This window comes from Dipodomys merriami, unplaced genomic scaffold (assembly GCF_024711535.1).
Source record: "Dipodomys merriami isolate MVZ:Mamm:240054 unplaced genomic scaffold, mDipMer1.0.p SCAF_9, whole genome shotgun sequence".
Taxonomy (NCBI): domain Eukaryota; kingdom Metazoa; phylum Chordata; class Mammalia; order Rodentia; family Heteromyidae; genus Dipodomys; species Dipodomys merriami.
In genome coordinates, this window is record NW_027206512.1 from 34205386 (window position 1) to 34231518 (window position 26133).

The 26133-nt window shown below is 40.1% G+C and overlaps 2 protein-coding genes across 4 annotated transcripts in view; one reads left to right on the plus strand and one right to left on the minus strand.

The window, feature by feature from the left end:
- Positions 1 to 26133, plus strand: part of Ppat (phosphoribosyl pyrophosphate amidotransferase) — a 61185-nt gene that overhangs the window by 743 nt on the left and 34309 nt on the right. The window contains exon 1 of one of the 2 annotated variants that reach the window (XM_070013112.1): positions 20211 to 20467. The exons of the other annotated variant lie outside the window; for it this stretch is intronic. Within the exon in view, the coding sequence (XP_069869213.1) occupies positions 20340 to 20467 (128 nt within the window). The 5' untranslated portion in view covers positions 20211 to 20339. Of the gene's footprint in view, positions 1 to 20210; positions 20468 to 26133 lie in introns of those variants that run through there. 2 annotated transcript variants of the gene reach the window in all.
- The window catches only part of Paics (phosphoribosylaminoimidazole carboxylase and phosphoribosylaminoimidazolesuccinocarboxamide synthase), a 38158-nt gene continuing 15659 nt past the window's right edge, over positions 3635 to 26133 (minus strand). The window contains exons 7-16 of one of the 2 annotated variants that reach the window (XM_070013109.1): positions 25410 to 25537; positions 19537 to 19594; positions 16239 to 16436; positions 11126 to 11304; positions 9719 to 9898; positions 9523 to 9636; positions 8829 to 8912; positions 6341 to 6521; positions 5043 to 5201; positions 3635 to 4437 (exon numbers count right to left, since the gene is read on the minus strand). In XM_070013109.1, coding sequence (XP_069869210.1) covers positions 4271 to 4437; positions 5043 to 5201; positions 6341 to 6521; positions 8829 to 8912; positions 9523 to 9636; positions 9719 to 9898; positions 11126 to 11304; positions 16239 to 16436; positions 19537 to 19594; positions 25410 to 25537 — 1448 coding nt within the window. In that variant the 3' untranslated portion in view covers positions 3635 to 4270. Of the gene's footprint in view, positions 4438 to 5042; positions 5202 to 6340; positions 6522 to 8828; positions 8913 to 9522; positions 9637 to 9718; positions 9899 to 11125; positions 11305 to 16238; positions 16437 to 19536; positions 19595 to 19898; positions 20051 to 25409; positions 25538 to 26133 lie in introns of those variants that run through there. The other variant, XM_070013110.1, reaches the window with a different exon arrangement.

Consider the following 26133-nt stretch of genomic DNA (forward strand, 5'->3'; position numbering starts at 1 on the left):
GCCAGGTTAGCACGCCACCACTTGAACCACAACTCCACTTTTGGCTTTTTTCCCCCTTGTGGGGGTCTCATGCACTTTGCTGCCCAGGCTGCCTTCCAATGGTGATCTTCCTATCTCAGCTTCATGAGAAGCTAGGATTACAGGAGTGAGCCATTGGCGCCCGGCCACAACTTCCTTCCTGGATTCTATTTTGCCCACTGTAAATTAAGCATGAAATATAATTGTTCTAGGGGTAAAAGATAATTCATGCATCTGGCAGGCACACAGTAAACAGGACAGACATAAGGCATTCTGGGTTCCTGTAAAACCTTAAGTGTTGAGGTATTTTTGTTGTATACAGGAAAGGGATAGATACCTATACAGTAATATATATTATCACCATATGTATCATACAGTATGTAATGTTATATATGTTACATATTTTAGAGTTTGGCTGTATGGCCTAGGTTGTGCTTAAACTCATGATCCTCCCCCTCCCCATGTCGGTCTCTGGGGTTCTGGATTACAAGTACATCCTAATGTGCTTGACACCCCCAGTACACATCTTCCTGAGTAGCTTACTCGAGACAGGACTTTCCTAATTCCTGCTACTTTATCTTAACAATCTAGATAACTCCTTTTCACCTTTCATTTCTAATGGAGGCATGAAGATCCTGAGTTCAAAACCTTGTCTCATTCATAAAAACACTCCTAACAAATGTTAGGACTGAAGTAGACTGAGTCTAGGTGTAAGAGGATATAATCTGGGCTGGGAAAGTGGCTGTGGTAGAGTGCTTGCCTTGCATGCATGAGGCCCTGGGTTCGATTCCTCAGCACCACATAAACAGAAAAAGCCGGAAGTTGGCGCTGTGATTCAAGTGGCAGAGCCTTGAGCTGAAGAGCTGGGAGACAGTATCCACTCCCAGAGTTCAGGCCCCACGACCGACAAAAAAAAAAAAGAGATGATATCTTTGTGAACAAGTAAATATGTGATCTGACTTTCATAACAGGAACCTATCATGACAGGAACTATCATTGGTTTCAAGCCAATTATATCTAGATTTCAGAGCTGTTCAAGATGACACTTGATAGTCACAATTTTGTGGATTTTTTTTGCCAGTCCCAGGGCTTGAACTCAGGGTCTGGGCACTGTCCCTAAGCTTCTTTTGTTCAAGGCTAGTACTCTACCACTTGAGTCACAGTACCACTTTTGGCTTTTTCTGTTTATGTGGTACCCAGGAATCGAACCCAAGGCTTCATGCATGATAGGCAAGCACTCTACCACTAAGCTACATTCCCTGCCCTTGTGTGAGTTTTTGAGAAAGGGTTCTATAGATTCCACTGTATTCTCTAAATATGTTTATGACCCCTAATAGCCACTGCTTTAGTAGTCCTAACTTTTCAGACTTGACTTCATGTAAGGATTGGCACTTATCACTGTGGCCTAAATCAATTTATAGGTGGTTGTAGAAATTCCTCTCTGATGGATTTCTACTTGTTCAGCTTAATGTTTGTGTTGAACAAGATTCATGTGGGTTTAAACTATTTTTGAATCAGGAGTCCTCTAAACCAGTGGCTTGATATCCATCTCACAATGCCGAGGCTGGGAAGTCCAAGATTAAGGTACTACCAAGTTCATTCTGATGAGGGCCCCCCTCTGGGCTCATACATTCTGCCTTCTGAGTCCTCTTCACTTGGTAAACAACAAAAAAAACCCAGATTGTTTTTTTAAACTCTTTATGTAATAACACTCTATCACCCTAATTATAAAACCCATACAATAAACTAGAATGTAAGGCCTTTTGTAATCTAGATTTTGCTTGCCACCTTTTCAATTCACAGAGGTTTCTGTCACTGTGATAAAATATCTGCAATAATCAATTTCTAAGGAGGAAAGGTTTATTACGGCTCATTTTCAGTCCATGGTTAAGTTGGCTCTGATGATTTTGGGAATGTGCTAGACAGAACCTCTTGGAAGAAAGTACATGGCTGAGCCGGGCGCTAGTGGCTCACGCCTGTCATCCTAGCTACTCAGAAGGCTGAGACCTGAGGATCTTGGTTCAAAGCCAGCATGGGCAGGAAAGACCGTGAGACTCCTATCTCCAGTAAACCACCAGAAAACTGGAAGTGGCACTGTGGTTCAAGTGGTAGAGCGCTCACCTTGAGCTGAAAAGCTGAGGGACAGCGCCCAGGCCGAGTTCAAGCCTCATGACTGACAAAAAAAAAAAAAAAAAGTACATGGCTGACTGAGCAAAGCTGCTCACCTCATCTGGGCTACAAAGTAGGACAGAGGGTCCTAATATATCCTTCAAGGGCACAGTTCTAGTGACCTTAGTTTCTTCAAATACGTTCCACCTCCTAAATTTAACACTTGCCAATGGTGTTAAAAGGCTGGTGGCAAAGCTGAAACAAGCTATAGCATACTCTTGCAGGAAGTATTCGTCTGATAAGTTATATGTAGTTCTAGGTTTCCAGACCTCTGGAAATTTGTACTTCTGTTCATTTAGTATTTCATTGTGAGGTATATGCTATTGTTTGGCATTACACTAATTGCTGGGATAAAATTAACAAGGATGTCTCATTGTACTGTGGAATGTATTTTTTAGTTGGGAGAGGGTAGACAATAAATATAAATTCAATGGAGAAAATTTAGGGAAAGAGATGTTGAGACCAGAATAAGGAGTTAAGTCATTCCTTTTTATTGCTGAAGAAAATTTTGTTCCACTATTTTTATTTTACTGTACCAGACATGAGATTAATACCCCAAGTAGCTGAGGCATTAAGAAGACAAATGCATAAACACCAATGAAAGTAAAGCAATTTCAGCAGGGTACCAATGGCTCACACCTAAAATCCTAGCTGTCAAGAGTGTAGGAGCTCTGAGGATTACAGTTCAAAGCCAGCTTGGACAGAAAAGACTATGAAACTCTTATCTCTAATTAACTAGAAAAAAGCTGCAGATGGTGGGGTGGTGCAGATGGTGGTTTAAGTAGAAAGAGCTAAGGGGGCTGGGAATGTGGCTTAGTTGCCTTGCATGCATGAAGCCCTGGATTCAATTCCTCAGTACCACATAAACACAAAAGGCCAGAAGTGGCACTGTGACTCAAGTGGTAGAGTGCTAGCCTTGAGCAAAAAGAAGCTCAGGGACAGTGTTCTGGACCAAAGTCAAAGCCCCAGAAATGGCAAAAAAAAAAAAAAAAAGCTAAGGGACAGCACCTAGACCCTGAGTTCAAACTCTAGAACTGGGAGAGAAAGAGAGAAGGAAAGAGGGAAAGAGAAGCAACAGAGCAAGAGAGGGACTGGAGAGCTAGTCAGGGACTCAGTTTGCTTAGTATATGAGGTTACTCAACTAATATATGTGTGTGGACATGATAAATATGTCAAAGAAAAATGAAGGAAACACTAACAGAATAAATCTGGACAAAAGCCTAGCTTATGCAAGTCAAGACTTAAGTAACACATATGAGCTCATTAAAAATTCCTAGCAAGTTTTGCTAGTCCAAGACCAGATACATATTAGCATAAAAATAAATTATGGTTATCAACTGAGAGGACGTTTCTGAACATGACTGTAGGCTGACTGCTGATACAGCCAAAAATGTCTTATCAGAATTAGAAGTTTATGATCTACACAGAGGCACCCCACCATACCAAGTTACATAGTTAAGTAAGATTTATTTAGTTTCTCATTTAGGATGGCAAAGGGACTACTTTTTCCAAGGAAAACTGTACTGATAACAAAAAAAAAATTCCCCTTTCCACTCACTGTGTTTCCTCACTTGTTTCTCCCAACATCAATCTCAGCTTCCTTTTTTCTATGTTGCTGGGGATTGAACCCAAGGCCTTGTGCATGCTTTCCTGGAATATGCAAAGGGTCCTTGAAAAATAAAACTGCACAACCTTCAAATTTGAAGACCAGAAACTGAAAGCATTTCAGTCTCCAAAATTTGCATGAAGACACAAAAGGGCAGGTAATAACTTCAGATCTTTAGAAAAGGACATTTCCATTTACAAAATGTATTTGATTCAGGTATATTACCTGTTAGCTAACAATAACCATGTAGAGTGGGAGGATTAATTCTAAAATGCTATAATAATTTTGCTACCTATATAGTAAATACTAATAGCCATTTTACTAATCCTTGTGTCTAGAAATTCTTATATGCTAGTAAACTATTTCCATTCGTTTAAAGTCATCTTTTTACCTTGCTTCTTTTTGGCTATGAAACTAGGAATTTATTGTTTTCAGAAGAATGAAAAAACATTTCATTCATGAATAACTTTTTTTTTCTTATAAATTACATTCTCTGATTTTCTTGTCATCTTGCTTCAAGGAAATCCACGTGTTCAATATGCTTGCTCGCAGTTTGGCCCATACCAAATGGTTGTTTAATCCAAATATCTGAGCAGCAAACTGAGCTGAACCTTCTGGAGATAGTATGGTTGAGCAGCCAACACCTAATGGTTCAGAAAGAGGGAAATCAATCAGACAAGTAATGAAAATATAGCATCTAGGGATGTGATATAGTGATGAGTGCTTGCCTAGCATACATGAAGCCCTAGGTCTAATCCCTAGAATACTTCCTCCCCAAATGAAGGTCAACACAGTGTGAGTGTAACTTACATAAATAAAACAGAGCTAGACATTCGTGGTTCATGTCTGTAATCCTAGCTACTCAGGAGGCTGAGATCTGAGGATCATGGTTCGAAGCCAATCCAGGCAGCAAAGTCCATGAGACTCTTATCTCCAATTAACCACAGCAAAATGGAAATGGAGCTGTGGCTCAAAGTAGTGGAGCACTAGCCTTGAGCAAAAAAAGCTTAGGGACAGTGCCCAAGCCCCATAACAAAAGATAAAATAGCCCATATCTCTTGGAGATGTACATGTAAGTATGAAGTACTAAAATGTGCTTTAAAATAATCTAGAAGAATGGAACTATAAATGCAGCAAAATGGTAACCAAAGTCAAGTAATGGACATGTGAGACTTCATTATTCTGTTTATGTATTTTTCATGTTTGAAATTTTTGTAAAAATTAAAAAAATTTTTTTGATGTGTCTCACCACTAGGCAGTCGAAGAGATGACCACACATCCTGAGCTCCCCAGTCTGGTGTGAGGGGAGGACAGCTGATGACAGGATATGCAGTGTTTCCAGACATTACTGGGCCCAAGCCATTGCTTCTGCCTGCCACAGCCACAAACACAGTAGGAATGCCATCTCCTAGAGCAATGAAGTTAAAATCATGTTAAACACTAAAAAAGAATAAAAAAATCCTTAATATATCAAATCCTTGATTTCTTGAGCAATCTTCTCTGAAAAATAGTATTAAAATGCTACTGTTATACATATATTCAAAATATATGATTCACTCTGCCACTTACTATTTACCAAGTAATTTTAGCTAGCTAGAATAGGTTTGACTGCTTTTGAGATTTATAGAATAAAGGCAATACCAGTGGGTTAGAGAGGAAATGGCTCCAAGTACCTTCTTCTATTGCTTAGGCTGTTCAAAATTGTATCAACTGAACAGTGATCTTCTACTGAGTGGTCCTTGTGCAAGGAGTCATGATGATTGAAGGCTTAGGGCGAGTTCTTGAGTTGTACCTTAATTCCTAAAGGAAGTTATTTGTAAGCTAGAATATAAAATTTTGCATTTTTTTGGGAAGAGGATTGCTCTGAATTCATGATTTTCCAGAGCACTGGGATTATACGCACACACCACCCTGAATGGCTTACATTTCAAATTTCAATTTGTTTTGGAGAAAAAGATTCTAGCTGTCATTAGTTTACTGAAGGAGTCTGAAACACTACCACTGTCCTCCCAAATAACTGAATATACTCCTCATAGCAGTTACCTTTAGAGAAAATAGTCAATCCTCATTTTTACAAGTTGAGAAATATTTGGTGGTTAATCTATACTTGAACTTAATGCTATCTCATAACTACTTTATTGTTGTTATTATAACCTGAAACTATGCCTCAATTTCTGCCTCCCAGCAAAGACTGGCCATTAAAGACACCAAAGATTCTGCTGCTTCTGCCTCAGATATTGTGCAGTTGACACTGTTTGCACTGAGATACAATGCTGGAGGGTGAACAGGAGGGGAAGTTTATTAGGTTAAGACACCAGAGCTCCTCAAAGTTCTCCAGCTCATCGTTTCCTTCTATGTTTGTACTTGGAATTTATTCTTTTTTAAGATCTGGAAATACCTTATGATCTTTTGGTGTGAGTGTCATGAAAGTATAGCACATCAAATAATTCTCAGAAACAGGAAAAATTCATTTTGACATTAGTTTAAAATACATATGCTTTGGCAAAATTAGAAATATGTGAAATGCTCTAGTTACTTGAAGCTTACCTTCATACTCTGCCTTAATCCTCAGAGTTTCATCTGGTCCTTTATGAGCAGATGTTACTCGAAGTTCACATGGAATTCCAAAATTTCCACAAGCTTTTTTAATTTTCTCACAATGACTGAGATCAGAAATTGAACCCATCAATACTATAACTCTGCACTGACTGTCTGATTTCAGGAGTAACTGGAAAAGAGAAGCATAGCCATGAGAAAGAACACAAAAACAAAAGTGAATAAACATAGGATGTAGTACACAAGAATAGTTCTTTTTAATCCTAGAATAAAGTTTGCAGCAAAATTACATCTGGACAAATACTTTCTTAACAAACTAAATTTAAAACAAAAGGATGTATTTTAAAAATACAACTTCTACATAAAAAAAGAAGTGGTCTACTTAACTAAGATGTAATAGGTAAGGAACCTTTTTTGTTGTTGAGTATATAGTTCAGGAAGGCCTTAGACTTTTGATCCTCCTACTTCAGCCTTCTGAGTGTTCTCATTTAGAATCATGTACTACCACACCTGGCTACAGGTGAAAAAAAAATTTTTTTTTTTTGTGGTCAGTCATGGGGCTTGAACTCTGGGCCTGGGAAGTATCCCTCAGCTCTTCAGCTCAAGGCGAGTACGCTACCGATTGAGCCACAACACCACTTCTGGGTTTTTTTTTCCCTAGTGATTTATTGGAGATAAGAGTCTCACAGACTTTCCTGCCCGGGCTGGCTTTGAACTGTGATCTTCAGATCTCAGCCTCCTGAGTAGCTAGGATTACAGGGGTGAGCCACCAGCACCCGGCTTACAGGTGAAATTTTTAAGCAGAGCTGGGCACCAGTGGCTCACATTTGTAATTCTAACTATTCAGGAGGCTGAAAAGTGTAAGATCATAATTTGAAGCAGCCAAGAGATAAAGTCTGAGAAACTCCATCCTTACTTGGCAAAAAGTCATGCCAAACTATAGCAAATCATTTTGAGTGAGGTAAGCCAAGAGCAAAGAGACAAATGGGGGGGCTGGGAAGGTGGCTCAGTGGTAGAGTGCTTGTCTTGCATGCATGAGGCCCTGGGTTTGATTCCTCAGCACCACATAAGAAGAAAAAGCCAGAAGTGGTGCTCTGGCTCAGCACCCAGGCCCAGAGTTCAAGCCCCATGACCGACAAAAAAAAAAAAAAAAAAAAAAAGACAAATGGCACATGGTCTCCCTGATATGTGGATGCTAAAGCCAAAATGCAAGGAGATATGACAAAGTAAATAGGACCCGAGACACAAAGGACTTCCACTCATTTTGTTGTATCATTGCTAAATGACTCCATGTTCTTGACCAGATATATGGCATATATATGTGCACATGATGGGAGATAGGAGGAAGACAAAGAATCAGAGGGAAATGGGAAAACATACAACAGAGGGGCCCATCAGCCATAATCACCTAATCTCAAAAAAAAAATTATTAAAAAAAAAAAGCCATGCAGAAGGCTCAAGTGGTTGAGCACCAAACATGAACAAGGAAGCCAAGTGAACGTTAGGACCTAAAGCCATGCCCCTGGTGTTAGCATGTACACAAACTTCACTAGACAAATTATATTTGCTAATAAAAACTAAATGCTCATATCTTTCAATTAATACTTAGAAATGATAAAAAACTTTCTTTAAAAGGTTTTTTTCTGCTATCACCAAGGATTTTAGTACATTCCACTCAGTATTTTAAGGCATGATCAGACAAATGAGATTATGTTAGAAATCTAAGTTTGCTGCTTGGAATTCACAATGAGTGTTCTCATGGAAATGTTCTAAAAGGTGACTGTAATCCTCAGGTAACCACAAATCACATTGAATTCATAAAGGAATTACATGAACAATAATAATAGCATAAAAGTTAAAATGACTTTTAACAGTTGAATAGAAGGTGGAAGACAAGGCCTTTGAGTATATATATAAAAAGAAAACAACTGTATGAAGTTTCATCCATCTCCTGCCATTGGAACTCTGAGTAGCAATGGAAAGGTAAATGAGAAAAAATTTCCAGGATCTGGGAGGAATATAGCTGGGATATTTTCTGAAAGTATTTTTTTTTTTGATCGGTCATGGGGCTTGAACTCTGGGCCTGAGCGCTGTCCCTCAGCTCTTCAGCTCAAGTCTAGCACTCTACCACTGAGCTACAAGGCCACTTCCAGTTTTCTGGTGGTTTATTGGAGATAAGAGTTTCACGGACTTTCTTGCCTGGGCTGGCTTTGAACCATGATCCTCAGATCTCAGCCTTCTGAGCAGCTAGGATTACGGGCATGAGCCACCGGCACCTGGCTGAAAGTGTCTCTTTACTGAGACAAAGTATTGTTCACTAAGTAGCCCAGAGCAGCTTTGAGCTTGAGACTCCTCCTAGATCAACTATTTGGAATCAACTATTTGGAATAGCTGGGATTACAGGGATATCCATTTTGAAATGAAATTTTCTTAAAAAAGAAATGAATGATGCTCTACAGATTTACTGTAGAAGGATTACCTCTACTCTCTCTGCAACCCATTCAAAATTTTTCTTTACCATCTGAAGTCCTTCAGGAGTTACTAGTTTGAGGTCACGATAAGACTAGAAAAGAATAAAAAAGTTAGAAAACAAGTACCTTTTGTTATATGACACTGTTTTCTGAATTTTGATAAGGGATAATGACAGCTTTATATAGCAAAAAGTGAAGATACATCTCAGTCTACAAATTCATTTTCTGAATTAAAGAATGGTCTGTAGAGAAGTTTTATTTTCATTTAAGGTTAAATAATTCTACAATACCAACTATAAATACTGCCTTGAGAATTCTAATGTATTGATTATACAGACGATCTCACCCCCAGTTTGTTAGAAAGAACAGAAATAGAGCAAGATCCAAAAGACTTGGCATACAGTTGCAGCCTGTCACTTTCTTACTCTTGTAATTGGGAAGACAATTATCCTCTTAGAGCCTTAGTTTTCAGTCAGACAAGGACGAAACTCCCTATCATTGCTGTGAGAGGCTACGAAGATAATGAGAAATTTGCTTGGCACGTTTAAAGTATTATTCATAGTATACTCATCAAGATGTAGTAGATATTAAGCTTTAAATAGCAATTAACAAGTCAGGTTCATATCAGAAGGATGAAGTGCCTTTTCCTCTCTCCTTTATGCCATCATGATCTTGCAACTACTCTTACAAAACAATACACACCTGTTTGTCTTTCTGCTGGCTCCGATCTCCTGATGGCCAGAGTCTCCAGGAGTCATTATCAATAACATCAGCCAGAACAATCTTTTTGGTGGTTATATCAACACCAAATTCAATCTAGAGAAATTAAAAACAAATACTTCTAAACTACATTTCTGGTTATAACCTTGACTTTCAAATCTCCTTCTTTTATCTATACCTTCATATCAACCAGTGTACAGTTTTGGGTCAACCAAGCTTTCTCCAGTATTTCAAAAATAGCTTGTGTAGCATGACTCATGATATCCACTTCAGTCTGGCCTATATCAAGTCCAGCAAAGCAAAACTTTGCTGCTATTAGCTGTTCCTCAGACCACTGCGGATCATTGTTGGCATCATCCTGAGAATAAAACATTGCAATTAATTTAAAATCATGTCATTTATTTATATCTAAAACTTCTGAACTTTTCACAAAAAAGAAACCAAAACCTCTTGTTTTTCTCCTGGGCACATGTTCCTCAAAAATATCTACTTTTTCTAAAACATTTTTGTTTATAATACCACTTAATTAAAAAAATATTTGTCTATTTTTCATAGTTCCTTTAAAATTCAAAGTATTTGGGTGACTTACACTAGGTCAAATATACCTGAAATTTGTTTTCTCTCTATGAAACACATTTCAGCCAATCAAATCTTCCCCAAACTCAGTTTTTATCAACTCTAAGACTCAGAAAATATAAGAATTTATACAGGACTACTTACTAATCTTAAGCAGTGTCCCAATTTTTTTTTTTTTTGTCAGTCACGGGGCCTGAACTTTGGGCTTGGGCGCTGTCCCTGTGCTCTTCAGCTCAAGGCAAGCACTCTACCGCTTAAGCCACAGCACCACTTCTGGTTTTCTAGTGGTTTATTGGAGATAAGAGTCTCATGGACTTTCCTGCCTGGGCTGGCTTTGAACCGTGATCCTCTGATCTCAGCCTTCTGAGTAGCTAGGATTACAGGTGTGAGCCACCAGTGCCCGGCCCCAATTCTTCTTTAGATGATCTGAACAATTTATGAAACTTACTATTTAAAAATACTGACATAGCTTTCCCAATAGAAAACATGCTTAGCAGACAAAAGAAAATAAAAGGAGTTAGGTTGGATATAGGTAGCTCATACCTATAATCTTAGCTACTCAGGAGGCTAAGACCTGAGGATCAAGGTGCAAAGCCAGCTTGGGCAGGAAAGTGTAACCTGGGCTAGCCTTGAATTTGTGATCTTTCTGCCTCCACCTCCCAGTTGCTATGATTATGTGACTTCTGGGATTAAGGACCATTGTCCCCATGACCAGCTGTAAATTTCTTTAAATTTTAGCACTGGGCATCTTTCTAAATGGTACTTCTCTATTTAAATTTAATATTCTTCCTACTGTTAAATGTGTTATTTTGGTAATTAACCTAACCCATAGATAAGCCCATTTTCAAGGTATTTTCTTTCAAAAATCTGATAGACACATCACTACAAAGGGAAGTGTACCTTACATAAATTTTAGGTCATCTACGATATCAAGGCTTCAATATTTAAATCTTTTATGCTTGTAATACAGTATGGTACTTATTATATAATAGTCAGATAAAATTATTACCTTGAAAAACATCTCCACTTTTGGGGGGTTAAACTTATATCCTTCCTTGACACCAGGATTTCTTTTGAGAAAGGAGCCAGTTGCTATTCTCCTGCACACCCACTCAATTGGAATCATTGCACACTGAGGTGCAACAAACGCTGTCTCCCCATGTTTTCCAGCGAAAGCAGTTTTAATACCTACACATTGATGATGAAAGGTAAATTATCTACTAGAATTTCCTTTTACAAAATATTACAAAAAGTTCCTAAGCTAAAGGCATGTGCCACCACTTTCAGTAAAGAATATACCTGGCCTCCAGAGTATCAATCATTCATTCATCAATTCAACAATACATATTGAGTATCTCTTTTATTACTGAATATCTAATTTTAGACAAGACACATTCAAGTGGCACTAAATTGCTTCTAAATGTTAACTTAGTCACAGACTTCTTATATTCTATAATTGATGAGGACCCCACACACTGATTATCACAATCACAATCAGAATCAGCTATAAGCTCTGACTATAGTCACTTGGTTAATCCATACAATTTTCACCAAGCACAGGCAAATAGAAGAAATTTCAAAAACCAAAATTCTAAGTCGCTATGTGCACAATACAAAGTTCAACTGATGTACGGAAACTGTCAATCATGCTTTATCATCAGCTGTGTTTAATTTGTTGTAATCTGTTTCCTTGTATTTGATTTTGTGAAAAAAAAATCCAAAAAGCAAATGGGAAGGGTTGGAGGTGTGGCTCAGTTGGTAGAGTGCCAGCCAATGAGCGAAAGCATCAAATACAGAGTTTAAGTCCTGGTCTCTGACCTTAAAAAAGAAAAAGAAGCTAGGTGATTCAAGCCTATAATCCAAACTATTCAGGAGGTTGAGATCTGAGGATTGTGGTTCAAAGCCATCTAGAGCAAGAAAGTTTTGAGACTCTCTCAATTAATCACCAAGAAAGTCAAAGCACAACTTTGGCTCAAGTGGTAGAGCGCTAGCTTTGAGTAACAAAGTTCAGGGAAAGCACCTAGGCCTTGAGTTCAAGCCCCAGATCAGGCACAAAAAACCAACCAACCAACCAACCAAAAAAAAAAAAAAAAAAAAAAGAACTAGGGCCCCGCGGCCCCTCTGCAAGCATGCTAAATTGTAATACTTCCAAACCTAAAAATCTGTCACATTATAAATGAACCTTGAAAATTATTAAAATGAAATACATCATAAAAAAAGATGCTTATGATTCCATTGATACCAATCAACTGGCAAATTCATAGGTACACATAAAAGAAAGGTTACAAAGTGCTGAGATGAAGAATGAAAACTATGCTTCAGAAAAAGTTTTGGAAATGGGATGAATGTACAATACTCTTAACACGAATGCCACATTGGTGATATAAACGGGTAAATGGTTTAACTTTATGTATATTTGTCACAATTTCAGCAAGTTCAAGGACTCATTTCCTATCTAGAAACTGGTAACTCATGCCTGTAATCCTTGATATTCAGGAGGGTAAGAACTGAAGACAAGGCTCATAGCCAACCTGAGCAGGAAAGTCCATGAGACACTTACCTCCAATTAACCAGCAAATAAAATGGAAGTATGGTTCAAATGGTAGAACATCAGACTTGAATGAGAAAGCCAAGTGAAAACACAAGGCCCTAGAACTGCCATATGTAGGCACATACACACTTCACACACCAAAGAAACCCACTTCATGAGTCTATTATTTTAAGTATTATAAATATTTTTTAACTACTAGCATTCAATTAATGTCATTAACAGAACAAATGAGAGACACTGTAGTAATGTCAGCTAGTACTAGGCAAAGCTCAGTGGGTAGTCCACACAGCCTTCACGGACTATGCTGCCTCTCCTGGAGATATTCTATCAACATCACAGTACAAAGGAATGCTGCAGCATTAACAGGAATTAAAACACCTCCTGTAAATCTGTATGGGTTTGATGTAAGATACCTATTTTCAGCCTGTGATGTTAGTTATCTTAAATCCCAACCTAATTCTCAAACTTAAAACCAGCCTTTTTATATCAGAAAGGAATTGGGGAATCTTTGATGATCATAAACAACTTTTACTTATAACAAGTCACTGTACTGTTTTCTACATATATTTGTATAATTTTTTGTTGTTGTTGGTTGTGGGATTTGAACTCTGGGCCTGGGAGTTGTCCTTCAGCTCTTCAGCTCAAGGCGACAGCTCTATAACTTTAGCCACTGCACCACTTCCAGTTTTCTGAGTGGTTTATTGGCGATAAGAGTCACATGGACTTTCTTGCCCAGGCTGGCTTTGAACCTTGAACCTCAGATCTCAGGATTACAGGCATGAGCCACCAGCACCAGACTGTATATACATTTTTTGAGGTAGGTTATTAGTCTCCTTTTACAGAGGCTCATAGAAGCTTAAGTCATTTCATAATGCCAATCAGTAGTAGAACCTGGACCCAAAGTGCAATGTACATGTCTATGTGCTGTCTTACTGGTATTCTTTTTGCATCAGACTAGAATGATTCAACAGAAGTAGAGAAGACAGTAAATTATGGTATGCTGCAAAAACAACAATCTTATAAGAGAATGCAAAGAAGGAATTCAAATCTTCACTTTCACTTTTTTGGGGGGGCGGGGGGATGCTGGTGCTGGGGTTTGAATTCAGGTATTGTCCCTGATCTTTTTTGCTAAAGGCTAGAGCTCTACAACTTGAGCCACAACTCCATTTGTGGCTTCTTGTGGCTAATTGGAGATGTGAATCTCATGGATTTTCTTGCCCTGGTTGGTTTTGAATATTGATTCCCAGATTTCAGCCTCCTGAGTAGCTAAGATTGAAGGTGAGAGTACTAAGATCATTTTAACTTTTAATGAAAAGACCAGGCACATGAGTAGTCAGGTAATTAAATCATTCTTAACCTGGAACAGACAAAACTGCATTCTTTCTTAAATCTGTTATTAGCCATATTTCCTCAATTGTCTACTAAGCTTGACAAACTAAGCATCTAATTCTAGTTCTTAAATATAAGCAAGTTACTTTTATTGATAGAACTTCCCCCATTTATAAGAAAATCAGTTTATATTCAAATTATAATATTCTCTATACAGAAAAAAACCTTAGTTTAAATAATACGATGCCTTTCAGTTGACTGCCAATCATTAAACTCCATTTAATTTGTGAGAAAGCGTTCCTACATGTTATTAAAAAAACGTGAATTTTACTTGTGTAAAGTGTAGCACATTTCATCATCTATGTTAATCAGCTCAGATATTCCTGTGACCATCCTTCCAACACTAAAATGAGCTGAATAAAAATGAGTTCTTGGAAATGGAAATGTGACTCAGGTGTAGTAGAACACTAGCCTTGAACACAAAAGCTCAGCGACAGTACTCAGGCCCTGAGTTTAAGTTCCAGAACTGGGAAAAAAAAGGCTTTTTAGAAATTATCTAATTCCAAGTATTTTGATATAACAGAAAATGAACTAAAACATACATGTAAAATGTAGAGACTACCTTTACACACTCTATGAACTAATTTTTAGCTATGTTACTTATGGAAAAAAAATAATATACTTTTGGCTGGCATTACTGGCCACAAAGTCATACACATATCCCTTTTACTTTTAATTAGTTGTTCAGACTGGGTCTTAAACTTTTTCTGGGGCAGGCCTTGGAAGACAATCTTACTTCTACCTCCAAGTAGTTAGGATTTCAGGCATGTATCACTACATCTAGCAACAAAATATAGTTTAAAGATACTTTGAATAATTTATGAAGAGTTCCCAGTTGCCTGTGGGCACCATACATTTAGGATTAAAACAGGAAAAATCCTGGACATAGTTACCTCAATCACCCTAATTCATCTGTCTTAAAGCCTCCCAAAATATACTAGGATCTAACTGAACAAGTAAATAAAAAAACTTGGTCCATATTTATCCATTACTACTTAAGTATATGTATATGTATGTAATATCAGTGTGCTTTCTGAATTGAAACCTTTTGTACAACTACTTAAAATTTAAAAAAAAAATTTAAGAAGTGTTGTGGTACGTGCCTATAATCCCAGCTACTCAGGAAGTACAGGCAAGAGTGGAGTTTAGGGGCTGGGAAGGTGGCTCAGTGGTAGAATGCTTGCCTTGCATGCATGAGGCCATGGGTTCAATTCCTCAGCACCACATAAGCAGAAAAAGCCCAAAGTGGCACCTGTGGCTCAAGTGGTAAAGCGTTGGCCTTGAGCTAAAGAGCTGAGGGACAGTGCCCAAGCCCAGAGTTCAGGCCCCATGACTGACAGAGAGAGAGAGAGAGAGAGAGAGAGAGAGAGAGAGAGAGAGAGAGAGAGAGAGAGAGAGAGAGAGAGAGAGAGAGAGAGAGAAAGAGGGGGGGGAGGGAGAGGGGGGGAGGGAGGGAGGGAAGAGTTTAAGGCCAGCCAGGCAAAGGTAGCAGTGAAACTGTCTCAAAAATGAAATGAAAATGAAAAGGTTGGAGAGAGGGTTGTAGCATAGCCCAAGTGGTAGAGCCCTTGTCTAAATGTGCCCGATCCGGGGTTCAATGTCTAGTAATACAAACATAAAACAAAGTACATATATAGCTAAATATAATCAAATCTATCTGTACTGCAAAGCATATGTAAATTTACCTTTATCTCTCTCTCAAAATAGATTCATTCACCAGGAGAACCACTACCAAGGAAACCTTGAAATAAAACCCTAGATCCTGTGACTTAGAAACTATGGTCCTATCATTTCCAATGGATAGAGGGCTTTACAATGTGGATAAGGGTCCCAATTAGCCTACTTTCTCCCACACTAAATTAAAATGTGATAAAACCACTACTTCAGAGATGCACTGGCAGAATAGAATTTTAATTATTTTGTAGAAGGGAAGTACATCTATCTTGAATGGAACAAAATATACTGCACCCCTCCTTGGATTTAAGAAATAATGCTTTCAGGAAACTATAGGAAATCAGTCAATTGGGATTATTGAGAGGACATGTATTAATTTATATAATCAGAAAGTAGGGAACAAAGAACTAAGCTTTAATATAAGGAACTAAAGGTTCCAAGGCAATAAGGTTTAAATTGCATGGAAGACAGACAAGGGAAGGAATTATTTATATGGGGAACTGCTTACCTGCTTCCTGTAACAACTGAAAAATACAACTGGTAATTTTATTGGAGATTGCAGCTTTTCCTTCCAAATGATTCTTTCTAGCTGCATTTCCTGCTGTAATCTGGTCCTTAGATTGCAGGAGGACTTTTCCTGGGTTATTTACCAATTCATAGACTTCTTTTGTTTTCCCCTCATAAAGTTTTTTACCAATGGTGAGCACTGTGAAAAAAAAAGTTATATAAGATTTTAGGAATTTCTGGAACATTAAATTGTTTAAATGAATCAAGTGAATATAGTGACTAAATATTTATCTTTAAATCATCTCTTTAACAGTCCTTACTAATTTTACAAAGTCGAATTATGTAAATGGTAAACTAGGTCCTCTCCAGACAAAATTCTGTCTTCTGATAGGGATCCCTGAGTTCCTTGTATTATTAACCTGTCTCTGAATTTAAATAGCATTCTCGTTATGTACATTGCCACTGGATGGGTGGATTTGGGAGGTTAGCAGCTAAGGCATAGAAAAGAACTGCAGGAAATGAGGTAGAAGAGTTGGGCAGGGCTTACATCACCAACTAATGAAGGTAACCAAAAAACTAGTGTCAAGGAAGAAAATCAAATAGAGTAATTTTGGCTCGGGACAGTTAAAATGGAGCCAGGAGGCCATTGACTACTGAGGAGTTTTACGTATGTAAGTACGCAAGCACATCTGTGACTAGGGTTGCACCCTCAAACTCTCCTTTGGACTGGGTCAGTTTCCTGAAACATTTTTTGTGTGTGCTGGTACTGGGTTTGAATTCAGGGTCAAGGTGCTCTCCCTTAGCTTTTTCACTCAAGGATGGGGCTCTGCTGCTTGAGCCACACTTGTACCTACAGCTTTTTACTGGTTAGCTGGAGATAAGTCTCACAGACCTTTCTGTCCCACCTAGCTTTGAATCTCAATCTTCAGATCTCAGCCTCCTGAGTAAGTAGGATTATAACATGAATCACTCATCACTGATGCCTGACATTCCATACATACTTTTCCCCTGAACTAGAGAAAAGACATTCGCTTTCTTAATAGGCAACATATGGCCATACTAACTAGACTAACAAGTTGGTCAACCTAATTATTAACCGTTTCTGTATTAAGGTATAAATACAGCCGCCATTTTGTGAAAATACAAAACACAATTCAAAGCTCTTTGATGGTGTTTGCCAGATTGCAATCCTAATTAGTCACAAATAAATGTAGTTTTTCTTGGTTCTTGGTTATCAGTTGCTATTCTTGTAATAAGTGTCACTTAGGGCACCTAATTTAGAGGATAAATAGCTTGATCTCAATCTAATGTCTAGATTCATTATTAACAAGGTTTTAAAAGCCCTTTAAGGTACAAACCTAGCTTACTGCTCCAGTCTTTTTTCTTCTCTATTCACATTCAAGAACTCCAAGTTCCTTAACTGTTCTTTTATGTCCCCTTGGCAAGCCTTTTGACAATTACTTTTTTTTTTTTTTTGTCGGTCGTGGGGCCTGAACTCTGGGCCTAGGCGCCATCCCTGAGCTCTTCAGCTCAAGGTTACTGTTCTACCATTTGAGACACAGTGTTACTTCCAGCTTTTTCTGCTTATGTGGTGCTGAGGAATCAAACCTAGGGCCTCATACATGCAAGGCAAGCACTCTTACCACTGAGCCACCTTCCCAGCTCCATTGACAATTACTTTTATAGCTGACACTGTTCCCTTATATTTCTAATATTCACTTCTCAGGCCTTTAAGCCATGTGGATTGAGTTACATCTGAAGGACTATTTGGCTCTTAAGCCTTGAAAAAATGTGTATTTTTAGAAAGGTTAATATGGCTGCTATATGGAGAATGAAGTAGGAAGGGGGTGCGGGAGTCAAGAGTCTGGGGGAAGAGTTCAGGACACTGATGCAGCAACTGAGGCAGGTGATGACAGCAGTAATCCAGCATTCTAAATATTTCAGACTGAAGAAGAGGTTAGACTAGAGTGGTGCCCAAATTAAGAAATAAAAGCATTTAAATATGTAAGATACAGTATCCTATTAGTCAAAATAGAAAATCATAAGTAGTATATGCTGTAAATTTCCAAAGGACTGTTACGAATTCATACATGAATTCTCAAGACTCTGGCAAGGATTGACACTGGTTCATGGAATTGAAATTTAAATCTTGGAAAGTATAAAATTTCTAGAGAAGAGTTAAAAACATTCTAGGATTGTGCTATCCATCATGCGACCACTAACCACATGGACTATGAATACACTTTGCATTCCATGTGGCTAAAAAAGAATGCATAATATTCCCCCAAATTTCTTATAGGTTGAAATTTTTTTGCATGTTAAAATGTCAGCATCTTGGATATAAGTAAATTTGTTCCATCAAGGTTTTGGTTCCCTTTGTTTTTACTTAAAGCAAAGCTGAAGACAAGATGGAGACCAGTAGATTGGATTTAAGGTAAAGAAACTTATGACTGGAAGTTATAGTTCTATGTATACTATTGAATATTTTTAATCAATGACATTTTGAATATTTTAGAAACTATAAAAGTAAAAATTTTTGGCCTACTGCCATCTTTTTTTGTTGGATCTGCAACAGTTTGATCTAAATTCAGTTTTTTTTTCTTCTTCCCTGTATGGAAAAAAATGTTCTGATCAGCCAACACAAACAATTTAATCTATTACAAAGTTAGAAACCCCCATGTGCGGGTCAAATGAACATAATGGCATGAGGATCTTCCCAGAAAATCTGACCACTCAGGAATCAAGTAAACATCTAAGTACGTAAATCTGTCAAAAAGTTAACCAAGTAAACTTTTTGCTGACGATTTTTGGAGCTCTTCAAAGTCATCACGTTTCAGGATGCTTTAGGAAAAACAAAATCGATGGGAACCTGGGCAGGTTTTCCTAAGACTAAATAATTAACCTTAGGGTAGAGAAGACTCAACCGAACAGGAAAAGCAAGCATTTGGTTTGCAAAGTAAACTCTAGGTGTTCTTCGTGTGATTGTTATGCAACACCTAACACAAAAGTTTCCAGGCATCTGTCCAGTTTCTGGCAATTTCTCAAGAGTTCCGTGCACCCGCTCGCTCGGTCGGTGCTCTGGCTCCAATCCCAGCGTTTCCAGGACCCCGGGTGTTGGGTGAGCACCGTCCTCCCGGCTCACCGGGTCCCGAGCGCGCCCGCCGCGATGCCTGGAGGCTCTGCCCAAGGGAGGCCGAGCACGGTCCGGGGGGGGCTGTGCAGTGGGACTGTGGGGTCCACAAAGCTCACATCCCAGGGGAGGGGGGGGCAGGGAGCCCCGCAAAGGGCCAGTTACTCACCCTCGGCGGCCGCCATTGTCCTGAGCGGGCTGGAGTCTCTGGGCAGAGTCGCGGGGATCTGGAAAAGAGCGGTTTTACAGTCAGAGAGGCTGAAGAACGCCGAAGGGAAGCGCTGGCTACAGACACGCCCCGGGCCTGGCTCCGCAGACTCGCGCGGCTCCACACGCGCTCCGCCACCGGGGCCGCACGCGGAGGGTCTCCGGTGACGCCACCGCGGAGAGGGAGGGCTTCCCAGGGGAGTTCCCGCCACGCAGGCGCGCGAGCTGCCGAGGCCCGAAGTGGCGCGCACCAGAGCCCCTCCCCGCTCCGCCGAGCTTGCCGACTCGGGCCCCCCCCTCCCCCGCTCACAGGTTGGAACATACCAAGTCCCGAAGGCCGGGGGAAAGCACGTAGGGAGGAACGTGTAAACCTCACACAGTCACTCAAAGACAAATGGCCTAAAGCCCGTTACCCTCAGCACCCGGGTTTGGGGCACAGGGAAATAACGGAGTTTTCCACGTGCAGAAATATTTCGGTGCGTCTTTGGGGCGGGGGAGGCTAGCTCCACCCCCGTGGCGCGCGAGACTCCTCCCACTGGGGGGGCGCGGCCTCGCAAGGGCATCTCTCATTGGCTGGAGGTGGGAGGCGGGTCGAGGGGGGTTTGGGGAAAGCGCGCGCCGCCGCAGTAGCAAGGGTCGACCCTCTTGAGGAGGAAGCCTTCCTGGCGCGCGAGCCTGTGAGGCGCTCTGGGCCGAGCCCGCGGCTGGTTGGTGCTCTGACCTCGATTGCGGCGGCGGGTCCCTCCACGTGCTTTCGGCGGCGCCATGGAGCTGGAAGAGTTGGGGATTGGAGAGGAATGTGGGGTGTTCGGGTGCATCGCTTCTGGAGAGTGGCCCACGCAGCTGGATGTACCGCATGTGATCGCTCTGGGACTCGTGGGGCTGCAGCACCGGTGAGCAACAGGAGGATGAGGGGTAGTGGGTGCGGGTAGTGGGACAGGCGCTTTCTCCACCTCCACCGGCCACTTCCCACCTCCACGGCGAGTGATACCGTGAGGCCCCCATGACCAGGAGGACTTACCTTTTTACCTGGCTGGTATCTGCCTTTGGTGCAGACCTGGTTGCACAGAAGGTGGTGAGGCTCCTTGCCTCCTCGGGCTTTAGCCTGTCCCACCCTCCCTCCCCCTCCCCTCCCCTCCCCCCTACCCTCAGTCTTTATTGCCCTTTAAGGTCTCTCCGCCTTCCCTTCAATTCTCCTGACCTAGCCGGTTTGTTAGGTTCGGGTTCTATTGCACTAGGTAGATGGGGAAGGAGCTGGTTCTAATCTCCCCAAGCCTGTAGGGTGTGCAGGTCCTAATGCGCCTTTAGGTTTCTATACCGGGCATCTAACCAGCACAATATTTTGTTTGCAAGGACAAAACTGTTGAGCATGTAGTTTGAAAATAGATACAGCGATGGGATTGAGGGATCCTAGAATTTAGATCCTGGAAAACAGGACTAGTTGAAGTTCAAAAGGAGCCACGATAGTAGAATCCTTATAACTTAACCGAGGGGCTGGGAAGGTGGCTCAGTGGTAGAGCACTTGCCTTGCATGCATGAGGCCCTGGGTTCGATTCCTCAGCACCACATAAGCAAAAAGAAAAAAGCCCGGTTGTGGCGCTGTGGTTCAAGTGGTAGAGCACTAGCCTTGAGCTGAAGAGCTGAGGGACAGCGCCCAGGCCCAGAGTTCACGCCCCACGACCGGACCCCCCCAAAAAAAAAAGTTAACCGAAAACAAACTGGGAACAGATTCATTGGTTAACATTTGGATCCTAAATTAGGAGTTTTAAGAGGTCATAAGATACCACAAATCCACACTTACTTAAAACGGAAGTAAGGTTTGTTTGTCATGCTTTACCAGATTGCTGGAAGACTGAGAGACCCCTTCTAGGTAAAAAAAAAAAAATACACCTTTGCTTCCATGAGCTCTATCTCTAGTTACTTGACATAACTGGAAATTGGTATAGAGGATTCTGTTGAGCTAAGAAATGCAAACCTAGGTTTGATTGTCTCTTACATGTTAACATAGGCAATGTTGTAACAACTTCCAAAACACTAAAGGAACTAGACATATTTAGCAGCAGAGCTGCAGCATTCTTTCACCAAACTTTTTGCTCTTTTTAGTTTCACATTTTGGACATTCCTATTCTTGGAGAATTGTGGGTTAACCATATTTCTCATTTGAAAACCATTTATTGAAAAGATTAGATATATAATCCAAGAGAATATGTGGTTGTTATAAACATTGCTCTATAACATTTTTAGAAGTTATTTTGAGTATTCCACTAGGATGAGTAGAAATGGAACTAGTGATCTGAAGGAAATATATGGACTGGCTTTATTTTTTAAAACTAGATTTACATTTTAGTCAAAAATACTAAGAGTTCATTACCTAGTCTTCTTCCCTTTAAACATTAGGAGGCCTTATTTATGTGCTTCCTGCTGTTGCTTTTATCATAGGAGAATTACGAGATTAGCATATGATAAAGGCATTAAAGATAAGGGAGGGCTGGGTACCAGTGGTTTATGGCCCATGATCCTAGCTATATAGGAAGCTTAGATGTCAGGATCACAATTCAAAGCCAGACAAGGCAAGAATGTCCAGCAGACTCTTATATTAAATACCAAAATGCTGGAAGTGGAGATGTGGCTGTAGTAGTAGAGCGCTATGGAGCACAAAAGCCCAGGGACAGGGACAGGCACACACAAAAAAAACACAAAACAGATAAGAGAGTATGTGACAATAGAGTAAATTGTATTAAGCTGATTCTATAGTCTTTGTTAGAAGACTAGTGTTGAAAGTTAACCTTATTTAGCTTAATTTTCAGACAGTGGCAAGAGTCATTAAGTCCTACCAAGCTGGGGCTGCTGCTTATACCTTCCCAACCCATGAGTACATTTCTTATCAAGCATTGTTGCCTCCTCCTTTGTTTCCCCTTCCCATCCCTTCCCATCACCACTGCTCTGCCCACCCCCAATTCCTTTCTAATTCAGTTTTCCTTTCTGAAATTTAATTAATTTATGCAGATAGCTGGGCTTGAGCCCAGGGTCTGGTACTCTTGCTTGGCTTTTTCACTGTAAACTGGCACTCTACCACTTACACTTCACCTCCATTTCCAGCTTTTTCCTGGTAAAGTAAAGATAAATCTCTTGGATTTGACTGTCCATGCTGGCTTTGAACCACAGTCCTCTTGATCACAGTCTCTTGGATATTCAGTATTATAGATATGAGCTATCTACATCTAGCATAATTCAGATTTTTAAATGAACAAAGTTCACAGCCTTTGAGAGAACTTCCCATGTATCTGGAAGGTAAAGAGGTAAGAAAGAGACAGGGCTGGGAAGGTGGCTCAGTGGTAGAGCGCTTACCTTGCATGCATGAGGCCATGGGTTCGATTCCTCAGCACCACATAAGCAGAAAAAAAAAAGCCAGAAGTGGCGCTGTGGCTCAAGTGGTAGAGCGCTAGCCTTGAGCTGAAGAGCTGAGAGACAGCTCCCAGGCCCAAAGTTCATGCCTCACAACCGGGCCCTCTACCCCCCCCCCAAAAAAAAGAAACAGAGAAAGATTAAGAATTAATTTGGGGGGGAGTGTTGGGGATTGAACAGGGGCCTTGAACCTATGCTAATCACACTCTACCACTGTATTGTATTCCCAGTCCCAAGCGATAGTGTATTATTATTATCATCATTGTTATTCTTAATGGTACTAGGGTTTAGACTCAGTGCTTCATGCTTAGCTTGCTCGCTTTCTTGGCTTGCCCTCTACCACTCAACCCCACACTAATAGGACCTTGAACAGAGGAATATCAAAACTGGAAGTCTAGATAGGTGGTCATAGCTTAATTATCAATGGAGTTAGTTATTTACACTTACCTTAGTAAGTGGTGATTTGTTGCCAGAGGTTCCACTGTCATTTACTTAATGGGTAGTTTTAAAAGAATAGGTCTTTGTCTCTTTTTTCTTTTTCTTTTTTCTTTCCTTTGGAGTTCTTGGGATCAAACCCAGGGCCTTTTACATGGCAAGCAGTTTTTCACCTCTTAGTGAGATTTTCCAGCCCCGTATTTTCCCTCTTCAATGAAGTAATTTGTTTTTTACACACTACATTTTTTTAACACATGGAATTTTAAAGACTGATTTCTATCATTTCTGCATACCTAAAAGTTATGTTTAATACAAAAACAAATGTGGGCATCCGTTATTAAACAGTCCTGCAGCCCATTCTTAATTAGATGGGTTCATCCAGGATTACTTTTTGTTGTTCTGGCTATTTGCAGCTTTATTCTGTAGCTCTGCTTTCTGTCAGAAGGAGCAAGCTGTCTCCTTAGCAGTAAACTGTGTGTGGATGTGCTCATGCTACATTCCTAGAGTCACCAGATGCTCTTTGGTCCTGAAAACACCAGTTTAGTAGCTAGCAGATTCTGAACAGACACCCTTAAAAGGTTAGAGAGCTTTATCTTTGCAACCTAATTAGATTTTTATGGAGTATAGACTGTTTTTGACCTATTTGAAGATTCTATAAAAGAGGACTAGGCAGTGTGTGGTGCATTACTAATCAGAACATGGACATAGAAGGATTTGAGTTAAAGGCTAGTATGGGCCAAAGGTAGCATGAGACCCAGTCTCAGAAATAAGACAAAAGCCAAAGGACTAAGTCCCAAATATAATGAACATTTATTTTATATATTTATGCCATGAATCAGGTGGTTAGCTTCCTCTAACCCTTAGGGATTGAACCCAGGGCCTCATGATAGGCAAGTGGCTACTAATTGAACTATGCCCCCAGGCCTTTTGTTTTTACTTAAGTTTTAAGATTGGATATTGCTAACTTTGCCCGGGTTGGCCTCAAACTTGAAATCCTCCTACCTGTACCCCCACTCCAACTACCACCACTACACTGGTTAGCCTTTCCTTGATTTTATGGTTTGTAATTTGAATTATACTCAGAGGGCTCATTTACAGGAAATTTGTCCTCAGTGTGTTGGCACTGTTTTAGCTGATGTGTCACCAACCTGCAGAAGTAAATTTTGCTTTTCTAAGACAATTCTCTGTTTTCATGTCTGTCTTGTGACTCCTGGGTATATTTGTAACATAAGAAGCCCTGGATAGAGACTGAACTGATGGAGTTTCCTGATCCTGAACTGAAAGCTAAATGAATTTTATAAAAAAAAAAAAAAAAAACTACATCACTTCAAGTATTATTGTTATGTTGTTATTATTATTGTGCTAGTCCTTGAACTCAGGGTCCAGGTGTTGTCCCTGAGCTTTTGTGCTCCAGGCTTTGGAGTGGTCTAACACTAGAACCACACCTCTACTTCCGGCTTTTGGGGGTGGTTAATCGGAGGTCTCTGGGATTTTCCTGCCTGGGCTGGCTTTGAACCTCAGTCCTCAGCTCTCAGCCTCCTTAGTAGCTAGGATTACAGGCATGCACCACCAGTACCTGGTCCTTCAGGTATTTTTTTTAAGCAATAGAAAACAGACTTTTATTTTCCGGTTGGTCGTGGGGCTTGAACTCTCGGCTTGGGCACTGTCCCTGAGCTCTTAAGCTCTAGGTGAGCACTCTACTACTTGAGCCACAGTGCCATTTCCGGTTTTCTAGATGTTTATTGGAGAAAGAGTCTCACAACTTTCCTGCCCGGGATGGCTTTCAACTGTGATTCTCAGATCTCAGCCTCTGAGTAACTAGGATTACAGGCATGAGCCACCTGGGCCCTGTGAAAACAAACTCTTGAACTTGGTTAGTTAGTTGATGAGCATACCCCTCTTATTAAGAAGTTTATCATTTCTCTTAAGTTTGGAATTGAACCTAACAACTGATAGACACTTTTATACTATTTCTAAAAAATTGTAAAAATTTACCTGGTGAAGTTGAGTGTCTTTTCTGAAGACACAAACTGTGAAATCTTTTGGTTCTCTTATTCTGTGGTGAGGAAATTGATTTGTAATGACCTTAGGAGCAGTTTTCTTAAGAGTTGTGGACACTGGTTCTGCAAATAGAGCATGTGATATTATCTTTTAAAAGACACTTCTAAAAAAGAAAAGCACTTAGACAAACCTATGAAAGCAGCGCCCCATGATCTTCATTTAGTGTAACACAGTAGGACATTAGCAGAGAACTTGATTAGATTTGCCAAATCAAGACTAGAGACAACTTATTTTATTTTGATTTCTATCTTTAGGGACTGGATAAATATAGAGTATTCATTTACATGAGGACTGGGGGAGGGTAGGGGGGATGGTAGGGGACAGTACTTGGACTTGAACTCAGGCCTTGTACTCTGGCTTGGTTTTTTTCTCTTGTAGCTGGCACTCTGCCACTTGAGCCATGCCATTGTCTCTGGCTTTTTTTCTGGTTGATTAGAAATGAAAGTATTATCAACTTCTCCTTCCCAGGTTGGCTTTGATCTTTAGATCTCAGCCTTCTGAGAAGGTAGGATTACAAATGTGAGCCACCAGCACCTAGCAAGGGTTTTACTTATTCATCCTCTCAATCTAAATCTTATATCTACCTAAGTGATTTTTGGTTTGAGGAAGTTATTAATTTTAAAACTGACCTCGCTAATTATAGAAAGAACAAGTTGTG